The sequence below is a fragment of the Alexandromys fortis genome, unplaced genomic scaffold, assembly GCF_014885135.2.
Source record: "Alexandromys fortis isolate MF-2015 unplaced genomic scaffold, M_Fortis_MF-2015_v1.1 scaffold_22, whole genome shotgun sequence".
Taxonomy (NCBI): domain Eukaryota; kingdom Metazoa; phylum Chordata; class Mammalia; order Rodentia; family Cricetidae; genus Alexandromys; species Alexandromys fortis.
Window position 1 is genome coordinate 15,745,221 of NW_026067900.1, and position 19,583 is coordinate 15,764,803.

The 19,583-nt window shown below is 34.5% G+C and overlaps 1 protein-coding gene across 2 annotated transcripts in view; it reads right to left on the reverse strand.

Moving 5' to 3' along the window:
* The window catches only part of Phip (pleckstrin homology domain interacting protein), a 119,631-nt gene that overhangs the window by 67,580 nt on the left and 32,468 nt on the right, over nt 1-19,583 (reverse strand). For both annotated transcript variants that reach the window (XM_050125019.1, XM_050125010.1), the window contains exons 8-15: nt 6,850-7,071; nt 6,471-6,571; nt 4,496-4,566; nt 3,642-3,742; nt 3,513-3,553; nt 2,567-2,665; nt 1,492-1,645; nt 971-1,105 (exon numbers count right to left, since the gene is read on the reverse strand). In XM_050125019.1, the coding sequence (XP_049980976.1) occupies nt 971-1,105; nt 1,492-1,645; nt 2,567-2,665; nt 3,513-3,553; nt 3,642-3,742; nt 4,496-4,566; nt 6,471-6,571; nt 6,850-7,071 (924 nt within the window). The remainder of the gene's footprint in view (nt 1-970; nt 1,106-1,491; nt 1,646-2,566; nt 2,666-3,512; nt 3,554-3,641; nt 3,743-4,495; nt 4,567-6,470; nt 6,572-6,849; nt 7,072-19,583) is intronic.

The following is a 19,583-nucleotide window of genomic DNA, read 5'->3' on the forward strand; positions in this document are numbered from 1 at the left end:
GACCTTATCCACACTAAGGATCATCCACAGTGAAGGCCAAAGTTAGTCACTTCACTAATAAAATTTCTTTATAATATTATAATCAATCAAGAATAGCATTCACTGTCATTCTATCTCTTCATAAGCAAAATATCTCACAAATAACTAGGACACATGTAGACATGTGTGGCTCCAATGAATGAAAACCTACAGGCCTTGCACTTGTTGAGGAAGTACTACCATCAGCTATATTCCCAGCCTGAAAATGACTAAAATATACAGTATATGGCAATTCTGATTTTGTTAGTTCACTAATTATATCATGACTTATAAAAGATTTCTGCTGTTAAAAATCTCTCCTCTGGTTGTTGACTGGAATCTCAATTATAGAGTAAATGACTGCAAAAGAACCCCTTTTATTTCATACACTGGTGAAAGGAGGGCAAATACTGGTTAGCTATGTATATATGTAATCAAACCAATAATTTAAATGTTCAATAAAAATATGCAAAATGCACATAAGAACACAGTGTGGAGGCAAAAGGCATGGAGCCAAAATAAACATCTAGCACACTATCAATTTGACCAAAATTAAGAACTACATAATTCTTTGGCTTCAATTAAACAAACAAAAAAATAAATAAAAAGAAAAAAAAAAGCCAATCAAAATGCAACATAAAGATTTATTTATAATCTACCCACACTGGTTTTCAAACACATTTTCTTTTGCATAACTTCATTTACATGACTTACTGATCAAACTTTCACAGATAAAAGTAAACCACTTAGCAGAATACACAGGCATTATAAAATGAACAACTAATTGTAAGTTTAGTATCTCAATATAGAATAAATAATTCCTTATTTGTAGACCTTTAAAGTCAAAATAAGGCATGAACTTTTAAAATGGATTTCGCTTGTGATATGCAGAACACCTCTGTCAAAATATCTTCCACATCTTTAACAGGTATTAAACAAGAAATATAATTACCATGTTGAAATAAGATCGAACTTTGACTCCTCTTGCTAGATCCCACACTATCACATTTCCATCATGACCAGCAGAAAAGAGAACTCTAGGATCAAATGGGTGTGGCTCAAGAACAAACACCTCATCTTCATGACCCTGAAATATTTAAAAGTAGCAAAACAGATATAAATACATAAAAGTATACAAGAGAATGACAATGTTTCTAGAAATCATTATTAAATTGGCAAAAACTTCAACTTTACCATGCCTAAAAAATAACAGACTATGCTAATATAATAGCACTGTCCATGGTTTAGATATTATTACTAATACTCGAGAATAAAATTAATGTTTCCTATACAACAAACACATCAAGCATTTCCAAGTCATGCTGCTTGCATTTTTTACATTATTCCCAGTTACCTATCAAGTTCAGTTACCCAAACAAGCAAGAGGTTTTAGATAACTTATCAGCTTTATTTTATCTATTTAGACTACATTCTAAAATCAGCCTCAGTAATACTAAAAGTTCGGTTTCTCACCATTAGTACATGAATCAGCTGACCAGTGTAAGAATTCCAAACTTTCAGAGTCATGTTATTAACTGCTGTTATAACTGTATTGTCATGTCGATCCCAAGCTACCATAGTTACTTTCAGTTTTGTGATTTTGTCTTCTATCCCTTGAAGATTTTGGCTGAAAAGGAAAAGTTTATTGTTTACACTGATGTTATTAAAATACAAGACAAAAGTAAAATGTGCTTTCATTGAGTAGTTATCATTATAATTGAAAACAGTTAAACTGATATTATTGCACGGATTTAGGAAAACCAAGATTTCCACGATTATAGCATCCATAAACCATAAGGAACAGTGAGTGACCTTAAGGGAAAACCACTGCTGTAATTATCTATCTATGGTCTACCATCTTTATGCCATGGTGCTCATTGTCCCACCTTCTACTTGCTACCACGGTATCCTAACTACCCTGTTCTCCCATCCACTGAGACTATAAATAAATACAAGTAGAGAGCAACAATCAAACAGAAAACTAAAACAACAGTTACAACCATGTATTATAACTTTTCTTGGCTGAAGAAACCCACTGGGTATAAAAAGTCAACCTTTTAGGGGCCTTAGTCGGTAGGGTACTTGCTTAATAACACGCAGGAAGTCTTGGGGGCAGATCCCCAGCACAGCAATAAAACCATGGGTGGTGCCACCTGCCTGTAATTACAGCAACAGCAGGTGGAGTGATGGAGGCAGGTGGCAATCCTATCTCTGACTACAAAAAAAGTTCAAAGCAACCCAGTACATGATACATGAGATCAAGACTCTAAATCACAAACCAGACATGAAGCATAAGATACTTTGGTTGCAAACTTTTTTATATCCTTAATAAAACTGAACTAAAAAACTAATTCAGCAGGTCTTGATAATCACGGTAATCAGACAGCTCGCAAAAATCAGCACTGTTCACCTCCAAAAGTACCTCTAATTACTGAAGAAAAGTAACCACCTTAGCATGGTATACACCTTTATAAGCAAATGTCATTCCAACCTGCAACATTATAATATTAAATAATCTATATAAAATGAATCAAGCTTGATCTCTTACCCTGCCGGACGAGTAGCCATATCTAACAAAATGCTTTTCCATTCTCTTCGTTTAAATTGCCAAATTCGTGCTGTCCCATCACGACTACCACTTACAAACCTGTAAAAACAACAACAAATGTCCAGTCCCACCAATGGCAGGGAAGGAACACAGAAGCTTTCTCAAAATGTACTTCCCCCCAAATTCTCTTTTTAAAGGACATTTTTATTTACAAAATATTCCAATAAAACAGAAATGGTTCTATCTCTATGAATTTAAGAACTCTCAAAAATTTATGAGCTTGTAAGACCATTTTAATAGGTCATGAACAAGCTAATAAAAACAACTCTCAAAATGATCAAAGACAACAAACAGAATTACTATTTTCCAATGAAAAAAAAATTGCTCCTCAGTATCAAAGACTTTGATCTGTTCTATACAAGATGCCAAGAAGAAGCTTTATTTTCTTTTAAATCCAGAATAGGAGAATATTTACGGAAAAACATCTTTTAACATCTAGGAGTGTCTCAAATGTAGTGTGATAAATTTCTAGTTTTTAATCAAAGGCTTCTCTCCTGATAGATTGGAAAGACAAAGGTATGGATAAAAAAACAAAACAACTTTACTGGAAGTCAAGAGTTTGAGCTTATTTTTGCTCTCAAAGTTGATGACAACAGGTCCACCTGGACCAAAGGTCAGAGAATTTAAGTCTATTCCTTCTATCATGTTAATAAAATCTGTTGCCCACCCCCCACCCAAATAACAAAAATAAAATAACAAATAACAAAAAGAAAATCCTCCTATTATTAGAAAAGTATCCAAATAACTAACACTATGGCATACTGGGGAAGAAGGTTATGTTCTTTTCTTCGAGAATGAATAACTTCTACACAACTAGAAATCTGACTACAATTATCTTTATCTTCTAATTTTAAAGTTGCATTTAAATTAGATAAACATATTTTACCTGTTACTAGTATTGGAAAACTGGATACTATCAACTTTGTCCTGTATAAAAAGAAAAAATAAAGCAAAAGCTGAATACAAACTTGATTCAGTTAAGATTGTACCCATCTAGATCCTTCACCATACTCACAGTATGAAACTCCAATTCTGATATTTTCTCTGGCTGACCTGATCCAAAATAATAAACTCGAATAATATGGTCAGTGCTTCCAGTGGCCAAAAACATTCCACCTATGAAGAACAACAGCACACTTTTATAAGTGAATCCACATTATACTATTAACTTTGCTAAGTCTTTTTACCTCTTACCCACCTATCAAACTCCTATTCTATAACTACCTCTGTAACGTGCCCACAAACTCTACAATAATACAAGCCTGTTCTCAAAATTCACTTATGTCAGTATACTATAGCATATATATTTTACTTAAAAAAAAATCACTGCTCGTATGACAATTTTATTCATCTCGAGAACAATACTCTCACAACATCAAATTGTTATAGACACTGAAACATTTTAAGTACTTTTGATGAATGATCCACTTAATGGAGCCTTAAAAACAACAATGTAGCTTTAGAAAAAGAGCATGAATTCACAGTATGAAAATAAAATACCTAAGAAGAGTCTATGTTTGTCTATGTTTTGGTCTAACTAGAATAAACATTGTCTTGATGGCAGCAGCATGTGTTTCTGTCCTTTACCCTCAGTCCATACGCTACCTACAATTATCAAATGAACAAGGGTAGATAAAAACGGTTGGGGGAACAGATACTGGGAACATTACATACCAATCTATTCACCCAATTTTCATTATCAATTCACTTTAAATACTTAGGTTATAAAATCTTCTGGTAACCATTTAAAATACTACTACAGAAGACTAGTTAGAACAATATTCTAGAACAAAATAAAATATTTTCCTAATTTTATTTCTTTCTAATGCACAAGTTAAAGTTGAAAATTAAAAGGGTAAACAATCATACCAGCACTGAATGAAGAACAGATCATCTGAACTCCAGGTCGAGGGCGCTCTGTAAATTTTGTAGGTCTTGGACTTTAATTAAAAAAAAAAATCATTTAAAAGTCTTAATGAAACACAAGAAGTAATTCCATCTAAAAATTGATTTTAGAAAAAAACTAAATAGGTAACAGATGGCTATCTTCCTAAAAACAATGCCAAAATCAAAATACTATCAGCAGACAAGTAAAATTCTAGAGATGAATTCCATAGTACTTTCTGATACATACATCAATTACTACACTGAACAATCCTAAATTATTTTAGAAGTGAATTATACCCACTTTTAATTAACTTCAACAAATTTCATAAGATAGAATAGCAACATACAATTATATAATAAATTAATGATAAAAATGAACGCACTGGTAAAATAGGTGTTACCTCTGTGGTTTATATGTATATTATATAACTTTTCCTGTCTAAAGTTGTATGTGTTTGGGTGGGAGAGGCTATGAACAGGTATACAACTCATGAATGTATGTGTGTGGAAGCCAGAAGCTGACAATATGCATCTTTCTCAATGACTCCATCGCATTTTTGAGACAACATCTGTTAGTATATTAGATCTCACAGATTGGCTGATTTGGATAGCCAGCAAGCCCCTGTCACCGTCCTATCTCTGCCCCAGCACTATTCCTGGTCCCTGAGGTAAGAGATGTGCATCTATGTCCAGTTCTTGACAGTGTGATGGGGCTCCAAACTAAGGTTCTCACGCCTGCATAGCAAGCACTTTACCAACTAGACCATCTCCCGAGTTCTTGTTCACCTTCTAATACAACATGACAAAATATTCTTCCACAACACAAGAATTTATCCTTATACTAAAGTAAATCTGAATGCAATATGACCCATGTTAACAGTACAATTCCTTCAAATAATAGATTATATTCAACTATATTTATACTAGTTATAACTACACTGCAGATGTTTTAGGCTATTAACTTTGACATGTTTAATATAACTATGTTGAAAAAAATCAAGTAACATTATAGATTTCAAATATGACAATAACTCTAATGGAGGCTGAAGCAGGATGACTACTCAAAGCTGAGGCCAGCCTGGGTCCCATTAGTTCAGGCCAACATGGGTTACATAGTGAGAGCCTATTTCCAAAAAATGGCACATAAAGCAAAGGTACTACCTGGAAACAACTTTGAGAAATGGTTTTTAGCTATAAGAAAACCATTTAACCTTGCTTTTCTTCAGCATCCTTGAAAGAGAGAAAAAAAGAAATTGTTCTGCCACCCTGGTCTTTCAAAAAACTAAAAATTAAAAAAAAATAGATGTACTTAATTTGCATGAGTATTCTGCCTATTAATCATGTATATCCACTATCATATGTATGCCTGATGCTTATGAAGGTCAGAATTGTGCACTGGATTCCCCAGAACTGGAATTATAAGTGTTCTTAATTGCTGAGCCATCTTTCCACCTCTACAAACCAAGACATTAACAGAAAACAAAAGCAAAACTTTGAAGTGCTACCATAGAACATGTTATCTAAACGTAGCATAATGAAACTTTAGCTCTTTCCCTAAATCTAAAATAAAATTTAATGTTTAGAGTCAGTAATGTAATTTAAATTATTCTAAAGAATAGTATTAGCAATGCTAATATGTTCTCAGCACAAAATTAAGCTACTGAGACAAAATTATACGGTGTGCACAAGGAAGACATATATAAATAAATAAAAACATATATCCTTTAAAGAAACAACTTAGGCTCAAGACAAAGATAACTAAAATCAGTAAGCATGAGGGGGAAAAAAACTGAAGCATGAAAAAAATGGTGAGGCATAAAAATGAAAGGCATTAGTGGAAAAAGCTTATTTCTTTTACTTACTCAAAGAAAAAAGTAAATATATTCCCTTTGTGGACTATCTTTTAAACTTTCAATGATTAAACACACTTATTTTATCAAATAAAATAGCAACTGACTTTATTTTAAGAGTTCCAGCATCCCAAAGCCAAAAGCAAATAGTGCCGTCCGCCCCAGTAGAAGACAGGTATCTCTTTGAGCCACTGCACAATGGTGAGAACTGAAAAGCAATCACAGGGGAAACAGTCTTTACAAGAACAAAGACAGTCCAAATAACAAAACTCTCCCTACAACCCAAATTAATAGAAACTAATAGTAACCAGAAACAGAATGAATCAAATTCATGATTGCTACTACATCACAAGTCCATACAATTCATAAAGCAGAAATACTTTCCTGTTTTACCTTAGATAAAGTTACATCATAACTGACTTCATAAAACCTAATTAAAATTTAAATTTTAAGCAAAAAAGGTTTAAAAGGGTTTAAAACAATTACCTGTAGTGATGTAATGGATGCACTGTGTCCCTGAAGAACAGCCAACGGTGCACAAGTCCGAAGACACCAGACACGGATCATTTTATCACAACTTCCAGCTGCTATCATAGTATTCTCATAGTTAACAGCCATGTCTGATATTTCAGCAGCATGTCCTCTTAAAGTAGCTAGCAATCTTCCATCGTCTGTGGCCCAGATTTTCACAAGACAATCATCAGAACCCTTGAAATTAGAATAGACACATTGATAGAAATAATCCTATAAATAATAACTCAACTTGTAATATAAAAAAATGAGTTATGTCCATATATCAACAACTGCATTTTAGGCACTGAAAATCAGAAAATCTTAAGTACTATTCTTCTTCCCAAATTCCTTTTCTATTAAATCATTCAATAATTAAAATCTGTGTAAACATAAGCATTCAATAATTAAAATCTGTGTAAACATAAGCAATAAGAGAAGACATAGGCATAGGCAATAACTGTCATGCATCAATGGTTCCCCACCCACCATTTACAACTACCTGGTCCACCTCCAATCTTACAAAAGAATTTGAATTTCTACAGTAATAAGACCTAATTGCAAAACAAACATATTATACACTGGTTCCTAATATCATATATGCCATTTTGCTATACAAAATTAAAAGATGGTAATTTGGGAAAGCTTCTAGAAAGTCAAAGTGTAACAAACAAGTTTACTATCACTGATCTTCAGCTAAAATTATATGACATCAGCTAAAACTATTGTTCAGAAAAAAGGTTTGGCTTTATGAAGCCAATAACCACATAAATTACTTATTTAGCTTAAATTAAGTAAGAACTTTTTAAGGAAATTATTCCTAGAAAATTCTTTATCTAGTAATAAATATTATAATTTCACAATCCAAAACAGAGAATTTCTGGGTTCTACTTTTATCTTTTAACATGAAAATCTCAAACATCTAAAACACTATAAACCATGTCATCAATCCTCATATAATGATCCTAGAAATTTAAAACTTATCAGTATTTCTGCTACATTTTCTTTACTTTAAGTTAAAATTGAAAGTTATTGAATATTTGGCAGGATCTAGGTTTACTATGGTTTCATGTAACCATTCTTCTAAGAACTTCCAGTCTAATGCAAATTAAAAAGCGACAACAAAAAGCCCAGACCTTTAGATCAGAAGAGAACCTACAACAGCAAAAAACAAGTTTTCTGCTTCATACTAAAAAATACAGATAAGAAATGTACATGATCACATACACAGTTGTGGAAGTTAAAAGATGCATATTAATTCAAACTCTGCCAATATACCCTAAAACATTGTCCACTTAAATACAAACTAGCTACAGTTGAGTCCTGAGGCAAACTAGAATAGTTACCAAGTAGCAAGTAGTCTGCACACTAATTTACAGTATAAAGCAATGATGTGAAAAATGACAAAATATGATGATCTATAATGTGCATCAAGCAGGGGAGTATCAGGACTAGATATATTTTTCAAAGGGTACTTTGTCATCATTGTAAATAAGGCTAGAAAACAGGAAATCAGTTCAAAGTTGGTAATCAGTTAAAAGTAAAACGAATAACTTGTTACTAAAATAGTAAACAGTAAAAAGTAAAATAATAAGTTGTTACTAGAGCAGAGAGAAAGATTACAAAAAAGTCCATCTGTGCACCTGTGGTAAGGAAGTAAGAACAACAGTCTTTGACATCCAAAAACAAGTCTATCCTGCCGTCTAGCACAAGTACTTGTTAAATACAAAAAGGCTTTATAACATTCATTTGACTAAGTTCTCTTAATTCCATAAATTGAGTCAACCCATTCACTCCACTCTAGCTTCAGTTCCAAAACAGAAAGCAAAGCAATGTCACCACTTTCCATTACCGCTTTCAATAAACAAGTGTATTCAGAACAAACACATGTATGCAAAACATGCACAGTCCCTTCCACAAACAAGATGTAACAACTCATTACAAGGCACTCGCCAATTGCATTAGCTCTTGTTAAGTAATACAGAGATGACTTAAAGTACATGGGAAAAGAAACCAAGGTTGTAAGCAAATTATATACAATTTTATATAAGCAACTTGAACAAACCATGGAGCCTGGCCATCCACAAAGGACCTGGGGCCTGGAATCAACTCCTTCAAAATATCAAGACAACTGACTGCATTTAGTTCCGACTTGTATTTATCACAAAAACAGAATTTTGTTCCATTTAGAAAATGGAAAAATACAAGCAACTGAAAATCTAAGGTGTGCCTATCAATAGTCACAGGTAGTAAATACAGACAAGAGTCACTCCTGGACGAATGGCTTGCTCTCTTGTCTCCAGTAACCACCTTGTCCTCACAACGCCCCGAGGGTGGCAGGCTTAGAGCTTTATACCTTGAGGAAATTAAGGCAAGAGAGGTAAGGCATCTTTCCCAGTGTAGAAGGCAGCAGACCTCAGTTCTCTGATCCATCAAACAGTACTGCCTAAATTCTTCCACTAGCTGACCCCACAACAAAGAAGTAAGGAAAATGTCACTCTCTGTAATGGGCAGGAGAATATCCACTAGTGAAAATACACAACAAGAAAACAGCTGGGTGAGATGGTGAGTGCCTGTAATCCCAGGACCTGAAACTCGAAAGCAGGGGGATCAGAAGTTCAGGCCAACTTGGACTCATAAGACCAAGACCAGCAGATAAAGGAATGAGGGAGAGAGAGGGAGGGAGGACGAGTATGAGCGGCAGGGCTGACGTCCACGTGACTGAAAATGGGAAGCTATACTGAATACAACCCATGACTATCCCTTCTCCATGCAAACCTGCTATGGGACAAGCCCCTCACTGGACAATGAGGAGACAATGGAATAAAACAACTAAGCAAGCGGGCTCTGCCCTGGGAGCTTATGGTGCCTTCAGAATCACCAATCTGAACTGTAGCTTTGAGAAGAGCTATGAAGAACTGTGAGCTGCTACCAGAGCCGGCTAACCTGGCAACAGTGCGCTGTGTTATGGAGTAGAGACCTCACTTGGCTGGGCGGTCAAGGAAGACTCCACTAAGGAAGTCAAAGTTAAGTCCTAAAAGATAATGAGGGGAGGGAAACATCCATGGAGACCTTCTGGTCACAAGTGAATTCATGCTGTCACAAGTACAATACTCTGAGTGATTCCAACATAGACTATTTAGTTTATTTTTGTGGTTCCAACAATTAAAACATCACTTAATATAAAAAAAAATAGAATTTTATGCTAACATGCATATAACACAAGATAAAAGCAAAAACATATGTAACTCTGCTTCCAAATATTGGTATGATTCACTTTGTTCTTATGAATCTGGGTAAGAGTTTGCTTTACACCTCATTAAAATTATTTCCTGTTAACAAACTATGAACACTTTTAGCTTTCTGATAAAAATGTCAGCTTTAACAAAAATAATGGCAACTTGGGCTCCCTCCAACCATGTCTCACAAATTAAATCCTTAGAAGTCCAATTGTATTCCTAGCTTATTATCTAATAATTTTATCAACTTAATACTACTATTCTTTCCTATTCAAACAAGTACCAATAATAGAACTAATGTATACTTCCCCTTACATATTTAATATTCTAAGTAATCTTTCTTTTCTCCAATCAAGTAACAGAACTTTTAATCACCTACTTTAGGAAATCTCTACTATACTACTCAGGGACCTATCCCTGGCTCCTATATAAATCTTAATAGAATTTCAAACAGAACACTAAGTATTCCTAAGCAGATTCTACCTCATGCTTTATTACTTTTGATCAATAATTTCTTTAAGGAAATTCGAAAGAAAAAAATCAACTAGAATCTTTTCAAATGACCATAAAAACAGAAAACAACCAGAAAGGAACATAGACTATTGAGAAAACATTTAACAAGCATGGGTGTAGCCTATATGCATGTTTATATACCCTATTTATGCAGGGTCAGTAGAAGTTAGAAATGAGCATACTGCTTCCTGGAACTGGAGTTATCATGTGGATGTTGGGAATCAAACCCAGATCATCTGGAAGCTCAACCAATGCTTTTAACCACTGAACCATCTCTCCAGCTCTGAAAACATTTTTAAAAATACAATAAACTATGTGGACAGATATACTTATGATTTGTGTAATCTCAACACGTGAAAAACAGAAGATGAGCTCAAGGTCATCTCTGGCTACATACTAAGTTTGAGGCCAGCTCAGACTACATGAAACCCTATCTGGAAAAAAAAACAAAAACAAAGCATGGTAGGCTGGAGAGATGCCTCAGCACTTAAGTGTACTTGCTACTCTTGTAGAGGAGCAGGTCCATATGGTGGCTCATACTGTCTCTAATTCAAGTTCTAAGGACTATGACACCTTCTGACCTCCATGGTACACACCTGGACACATACATACAAGCAAGCAGAAACACTGATATGCTGTAAAAAAAAAATTACAGACCAAAATGAAAGCATAGATACATAAATGCACTATAAATGTATTCCATTTATTTACTGTTGCTCACCAGGGATTAAAGCCAGTGCAAGAAAAGTGCATCACTGCTGAGGTAAAGCTTCGATACCTTACACACGTGTTTTACATAACTGTGAAAGGTAAGTTGAAAACTGACTAAAAATTATTCTTTAAACAGATCAAATTGTTGATCAGAATTTAAACAAGTTTTCTTTTCTTAAGCCTAACTGCAACACCAAATGATACTGAGTTAACAGTAAATCAAAGAGTAAGACTAACAAGAGGAAAATGTTAAAATCATATTAGGTATTAAACAAGAACAATGTTATATAAATGGTGAAAAGGTTCAGTATCAACAAGGCATATATATTTAAGATATATGTAGGAAAGATACATGCATGTGAAGGAGAATCAGAACAAGAAAGACTAGACTCTATTCTCAAGAGTCTAAAGCCCTATCCTCACAGCCAACTCAAATGATGGTTTTGGTGAGATATAGTAAGTAATTCCTCTAGTGGGTAGAAATCTAATGTTTCACTCAATGTGATGGGCAGCAACTGGGTATCATCTTGAGGGAGAGACTATCACTAAAAACTAAGCTACAGTAAGAGCTTGAGATCAGGTTTGGGAAGTCATAATTTGGCCTACTTCAGCCACTGAATGAGGAAAGGTTTAGGAAAGCTGTTGTAAAGATCAGGTAGCAGGAGCCTAGATAAAGGACAGGAGGTTACCTCATCAGAGAGATCCTGCCCTTGGTGGCTAACAACACCAATCGAGAAAACTCTAGAGCTTGAGAGATTTAACCTCTACAACCACGCTACTGAGGACAACAAGCAGATTGACCTTTGCAGCCATGCATCTATAACTAACTGTTACAGAGCAAACATACTGCATGAAGATGAATAACACTCAGGAGTTCTTTGAAAAGCATGAAGACAGATCTGCCTCAGGGCCTGGTCCCTTTCTACAGTCCTGATAGGCTTGGAAAATATATCTACCAGATAAAACAATAGCCACACCAGCAGTGATGATCTGGGGAGTGTGCGGAGGGTGAGAGAACCAGGTCAGTCTTTAAGACTGCAAAGCTCAGTGTTGTCAGAAAATGTCCCTGGTAGGTAAAGAAGGAGAGCTACCAAGATAGAGACAGTAAGGTGGACATTAGATAGCTGTCTAATACAGATACAGCACCAGTCCAAACCATAGGAAATACAAGAGTCCACTAGCTCAATTGACACTCTTTACCTTCATATTAGATAACTGGCCATCTCAAATCAGAGAACCCAAGAAGAACCTGCTCAAATAAAAAACAACAACCAAAAAAAAAAAAAAAAAAAAAAAAAAACAATCTCTTACAACCCTGACCAGGCTCACCTAGAGCTCACAGAAAGATCCACCTGGGCCCTGACTCCTGAGTGCTGGGATTAAAGGTTTGTGACATCAAGCACAGCCACATCTTTTTTTCTGGTTAAAAAAGAAGTGTACTTATTACACTTTTAGATGTATTTCTGTTTCGTGGTGTTTTAAAATATTTTTAAAAGCTTTTGTTTTAGTTCCTCTTCATATACCACCTGATTTTACTTATACTATTTTCATTACTAAGTAGTATTTTTTCTTTTCAGTCTATTATTGGGAATTGTTTTGTTTCATTTTAACTTAAAAAAATATACAATCTGTTGGTGTGGGAGGTCCTTCTGTCTACGTGTTGCTTTTATTGGTTAATGAATAAACTGGCTTGGCCTATAGCATAACATGGGAGGAGAAAGGTGAGTTAGAGAAGCCATGCAAAACAGACACTGGGAACTCTACCGGGTAAACCATAGGCATCTGGCAATATACAGATACTAGAAATGTGTTAAATTAATTTGTAAGAATTAGCCAATAAGAAGGTAGAGCTAATGGGCCAAGCAGTTACTTAATTAATACAGTTTCTGTGTATTTCGGGGCTAAGCGGCTGGGAACCAACAAGCGGCCCATTCCTTACTACAATCTCTTGTTTCTCCCCAAAACATTCTTCTACCCTTGCTATTATCCTTTCCTCTTTTTATATTTAACTTTACTCGCCCATTTCTCTACAGGATTCCTTCCTTTATCTCTAAATAAAAGGTAGGGGAAGTCAGAGTAATAGGTAATAGATATTTGGGAAATGAAAGCAATGAAGGGACTATACAGGAAGGTGTTTCCAAGTAAGGGAGCAAGCCAAATGACAGGAACATGGGTAAGGATAGTAGAGGAGGGTGACAAATTTGAACATGACACATATTCATGAAAATGTCATACTGAAACTCATTACTTTCATACTAAGAAATTTTAAAAGAAAATGAATTTAAAATATGTATAAAGGAGTACTGAGAACAATTTTTAAAGCAAATCAGAAAAAAATTGTGTAACCAACCTCAACAAACACAAATAATAGAAACAAGCACATGAATATTATTTCCTGGAAAAGAAAAAGGAACAAAAGGACAGACCAAAAATGTGAACAAAGTTAAGAAACTTTTGAAGGAAGGAAACTGCTACAGGTTTGACATGGTTTCTATTTTGTAATGCAATAGAGTTTCTGATTTTCCTCAAACTTCAGAAAACAAATGCTGTATATTCTACTTAAAAATTTCATTAAGCTTTAACACAAAGCTACAAACCACATAAATCTAATGTAGAAAACAAAACACAGTCAAAAATCTGTATTCACAAATTTTACTTTCTTGAAGCAAGTTTCAATGTAATTAAGGTAGTTACTTGTTTATAAAAGGAAACCTTTTAGAACTTTATAGTTATTTTTCATATGGCTTATTCAGTAAATACTCTTGCCTAGTAAGTAAACAATCTTTTCCAAAGTCCATTACAGTTGCGGTTATAAAACAAAGAGCTAGAGAATTAGAAGTGGCAAGTATAGGGGCTGGGGAGATGACTTGGGGTTAAGAGTGCTTCCTGAGTTCACATGTTCTGCAAGTGCCCGTATCTCCAGCTTCAAAGGGGATTGACAACAAGAACACGGAACTTGCTGGATTCTAGCCTATCAGAGAAGTAAGAGGCCCAGGTTCAGAGAGAGATGACCTCCACTTAAAAGAACAGGCTAAGAGTAGTAGAGGATACCAGCAGTCTCTAGCTTCTGTGCACGAGTACTCGAACATACATGGACACATATACTCACATCACACATACACAAATAAATTTTTTACGTGACAAGGAAGTGAAATATTAAATGAAAATATCCAATATAATAGAGAAGTGATAAAACTCATGTTTATACATGTAGAAAATTATATACATTTGGGAGCAGAGCAATTTTGCTCAGCTGACCTTAAAATTAAACCATAAACCTGTAAATCTTTCCCTTACTTTAAAAGGGGAAAAAAGTCACAATTACTTAGAGAAAGAGAGAGAGACAGATTTTTTCTGAACTCTTTTAAGAGTAGGTTGCAGACCTGATACACCACTTCCTCCTAAACTGGCCAATCTCTGAAATAAGGAAGCTAGCTAATATAAATACTATCTTTATTATTTATAAATAACACTATCTTTAATAATCAGGATCCATTCAGCCTGTCAGCCCTGCTCATAATATACTGTTTTCTTCTTTTGCACTGGACTTCATACACACATTACACTTAAATGTCACATTTCTTCAGGCTCCCCTACCTGTAATTCCTTCTTATTTATGTCCTCAGAAGTTTATAACATGGTCTTTACAATGTCTCAGAACCCAGTTCTGCAGAATGTGTCTTTTTGACCAGATCCAGCTGATGTTGCCTTTTGCAAAGGCTACATTTTCCTCATTAGAACACTTCTCAAAATGTACAGTGTCAACATATCCTACAACTAATAAAGTTACTTTGGTCGTGTTTGTTACTATTTTTCTCACCTCCAATTTTTCCTCTTAAACAATTGGTACCTTTTGGGGCATAATACAAGATTATGTCAAGATCTTCAACCTCAACCTGCTAATAAAGAAATTAACCACATGAATGGTTTGAGAAAACAATCCTATCCCTAGCAAAGGTAGTAAGTAGGTAGTAGAAATGTTTTGAACAGTAAAAATAAAGGTCTGCATTTGATGCATAGGGAAAATAACAATGTAACTAAAACAGAAGTGGAGACACCTAGCATCTGTCAAAGTTATTTTTTGTCTTAATAAACTGGAGCTACTGTTAACAATACCTTGGGGTGGGTAATTTATAAACAGCCACTTAAATGCTCAGAGTTCTAGAGGCAGGTAAATCTAAGACCCAGAGACTAAGAGAGTCAGTTTCTAGTAAAAAGCTCTATATCTACTTCCTAAGTGGCAACTTCTAACAGACATTGCCCAAGAGGCAAAGAAGTCCCCTTGGGCCTCTTTCTAAGGAAACCAGCCAACTCATGAAGTCGCGACCTAACCATGAACAAAAGGTCTATCTTTTAATAGGGATTTGGTTTTAAGATACTTTTGAAATGGCAGTTTGGGGTGGGGCCCACAAACATTTAGATCAAGGCAATAATTAACAACTTTGGCAAACTCATAGGATACCTTCAGTCTTATTTTGCCTTATTCTTGTGTCTTTCATGAAAACCTCACCTCTTGGCTTCTATGACATCCTTCTCTGCCTACCTACTATCCACCCCCAGAATCAGAAGCAATAGCCCATGCCAATTATTATGTCTCCTGTCAGTTTTAAAAGTTGAAAATTAAGCTTTCTTCAGTTGTAATGTTATTTTTTATATAAATGATTTTTCAGCTGAATCTTGTAGGCTAGATCTCATTCTTGTTCCCACTACTGTTAAGAATGTGTACTTGACTTCCCACATAGGCCTCTCAGACACAAGAGCAGCATGTCCTACTTAGCAGACATTTCTGCTTAAAAGCCTGACACAGTAAATGAAATGACTTCCTATTAAACAAGTTAAATATATATTCTCTCATACTTGTCCTCGTTCACACGCAGGCGTATGCCAGTCTTTTAAATCTCATTTTCAATGTGCTAATCTTATTCTTATTTCCTTGTAACTGTTCAAGCTCTGCTTTGTTTTATGGATCACTGCCAGAACCTTTTCAGTTTACACCACCCCAACATCACTATTGCTTTAATCCATATATCATAACAGGATCTATAAACAGAAGCATACATCAACAATCCCAGCATTTTGGCTAACATGAAGCAGAAAGATGGTGAATTTCGGACCAGTCTGATTTCTGTAGGAGTTCTTAAGAACTCTATCTTAACTCCTACAGAAATGCAATATATACTTTAAATTTAATCACCTGCTCTCTCTTGCATTCAGAAAACTTACTCTTTAGCAGGTCATACAGGAACCTGGTGCGTTTGTTCCATCAGCATTTCTAGTTCATGCTCAATGATAAGCCATTATCAATTCTGTGCTATATCTAATATTGCAAAATTATATATTATAGTTTCTCAGTGTGTGTAAATTCCTTTCTCTAACTCTGTAATATCCAGTAAATTCAGCTAAAGTGTTACTTCTCCAGCAAATGAGCTTACCATTTTCTACAGTAAGGTTGAATCAAGGACCTAATCAAATACATTATATCAGAAAGTTTGTATCATATGGTATCATTACTGTCCATTTACTATTTGTAAACAGGTGTCTTCAAGTTTTATATCTCCAATTCTTAGAATCGTAATTGGTTAAAAAAAGACTCAAATTCATTAAATACATCAACCCATATTCTTTATTATAACCTCTTAGTAAATGTAGTATTTTACATTCCTTTGCCTTAATCTCAATAAAAAAATACATTTTACATTTCTGAAAGCCCCCCCCTCCCCCGGACACTATATGTGCCTGGCTGGTCTGAACTCTCTACATACAGCCAGACCTGATTCTGCCTCCTCTGGAATACTGGGATTAAAAGCATGCATCACTGCACCAAGCTGTGATTACTGTCTTTTATATGCTCAATAAACGTTTGTATTATTGAATAAGTCCTGAGAATTCATCAACTCTGTTTTCCTTTCATAAACATAATTTCAGGCAGTGATTCTGAAACCAAGTAAAAAGATTACAAAATTAAGCATTAGAAAGTAAATTTTAACTTGTATATTAACTCACAATTATGCTACCTCCTTCCTTTTAAAAAATATTCTAAGACAATATTAATGACTAAAGTAAGTTAGCACAAATAATTGTTTCCTAAAAGAAAATTTCACTTACCAATTACAAGGATTTCCTGTAGAACTTTTCATAGCATTTATGAACAAGAGATTAGCTGCAGGTTGGAACATAGCTCAGTGGCCTAGTCACTGAGTTCAAACTCTAACATCACACAAGCATTTAAGACAGTAAAAATAGATAATGTTTGCTTAAGTCTGTCTAGAAATTAACAGCAATAGCTAAAGCTTAATGGTGCTACTGTTATCCATTCCCCTCTTTTTCTTAAGAGGTGGTAGGGCTGTGACTAGAGCACTCTGATAGCAAACCTGATGCTTTTAAGGACAGGATTAAACCTGTCTATAGTTGGGCCTTTGTAGAAGGCTCAAAAGAAATAGTCCCTTGGTAAAGCCTTCAATATATCTGAACTAGCAACTTAGAAATAAAACTGAAAGTTTCAGAATACCCAATGTACTTAAAGAAAATACTGATTAGCCCTTTACCGAATTATTATTTCAATAAATTATGACAATGTATTAAGACCTCAATTTTCTATTTGTCATGAACTACTGTCACATGCTTTACCTAGCCCTCTTCAATTTTCAAGACCAAACTGTAAAGTTCCAGTCAGTTCATTATGTTGAATGCTTAGAAAGCTGAATGAGAAAATACCCATTATCATTTTGACTTTACAAAGTAAATACGTGTAGTTATAAATGTGGCCTGTTACCCACCCATTGAAGTAATAATACAAAGCTAAAAGTAAATTGAAAAAACAGGACTCACCACTAATAGATGGCTCAGAGGTCAAGAGCATATACTGAAAAACCCTGTTAGTTCCTATCACCCATATAAAGCTGCTTATACCTGCCTTTAATTCTAGTTCCAAAAGATCTGAAACATGGTCTCTGCAGGCACCTGCACATAAACTAATGTGAGTGAACGAGCACACGGGCAGCACACACACACACGCACGCACGCACGCACGCACACACAGGATAAACTTTAAAAAACAAAAAACAGGTTCTATTAGCATTTTACTCCAAGGTACTATTTCAAAATATATAACTACAAATCACCATATGAATGAAAACTGAGAGTTAGCACAACTAATAAATTGTATCTCATTCTTAAAAATATCTTTTAAGTCTAGGTAAGATCATATAAACATTAATGTTACTTTTCTTCCCTTTTGTGTATGCCTTCAACTAAAGAAACAACCAGAAAAGTTTCTTCTTCCCCAAATTAAATGCCCTGAGATGTACATTTTCTTAAAAGGCCAGATAATAAATAATTTCAACTCTGCAGGCCATATAATCCTGTAAGAAACTATGTAAAAAGTGATTTTGTGTTCAACAGTGACTACATTCAGTATATAAGCAACTGTTTGTTTATTTTATAAAAACAAAGTATTTATAAGAACAAGGTGGGAGGGGGAGAAGAGAGGGGGGAGGGGGAGAAGATTGGGGGAGGGGGAGGGAAATGGGAGGCTGGGAGGAGGCGGAAACTTTTTTTTCTTATTCTCAATAAAATAAAAAAAAAAAAAAAAAAAAAAAAAAAAAAAAAAAAAAAAAAAAAAAAAAAAAAAAAAAAAAAGAACAAGGGTAGGCTAGATTGAGCCAAAGGTAGTTAATCTGACTATCCCTTGGTTCAAAATACTCTCAAATGCTGTGCTGAAAATTTTATTAAGCTCAGAAAATAGGAACAAATACATTATTTCGTTGTTTCCTTCAAATCATTCCAAGAGATTATGCATCAAATTCCTATCAAATCAGATAATCCTGCATAAATTTGATATTTACAATCCATATTTTTCTTAAAACTCCTGTAAGGTACTTTACTAACATCAAAAATAGAAAAATCTATGATTTTTGTTTTTAATAATTAAAGTGACAATGATGTAAATGTTTCATAATCACCAAAGTATAAAACCAACATAATACTTTGTTGTTTCAGTTTATTACTACTCTTGAAGGAATTGCTTCATATATTAGAAATGCCATGATTTATGTTTTGAAAACTAAACATTAACATAATAAATAAACAGCTAGGTTGACTGATATTCAGTTACAATTTAAAAGTCAACTACTAATGTGGATATAACAAGCATAAAGTAAACACAGATAACTGCTCTTCATGAATTTAACGATCTATATGGAAGTTTAGAAATTTTTATTTTTCCTTCATAAAACCAATGGAGGTGAT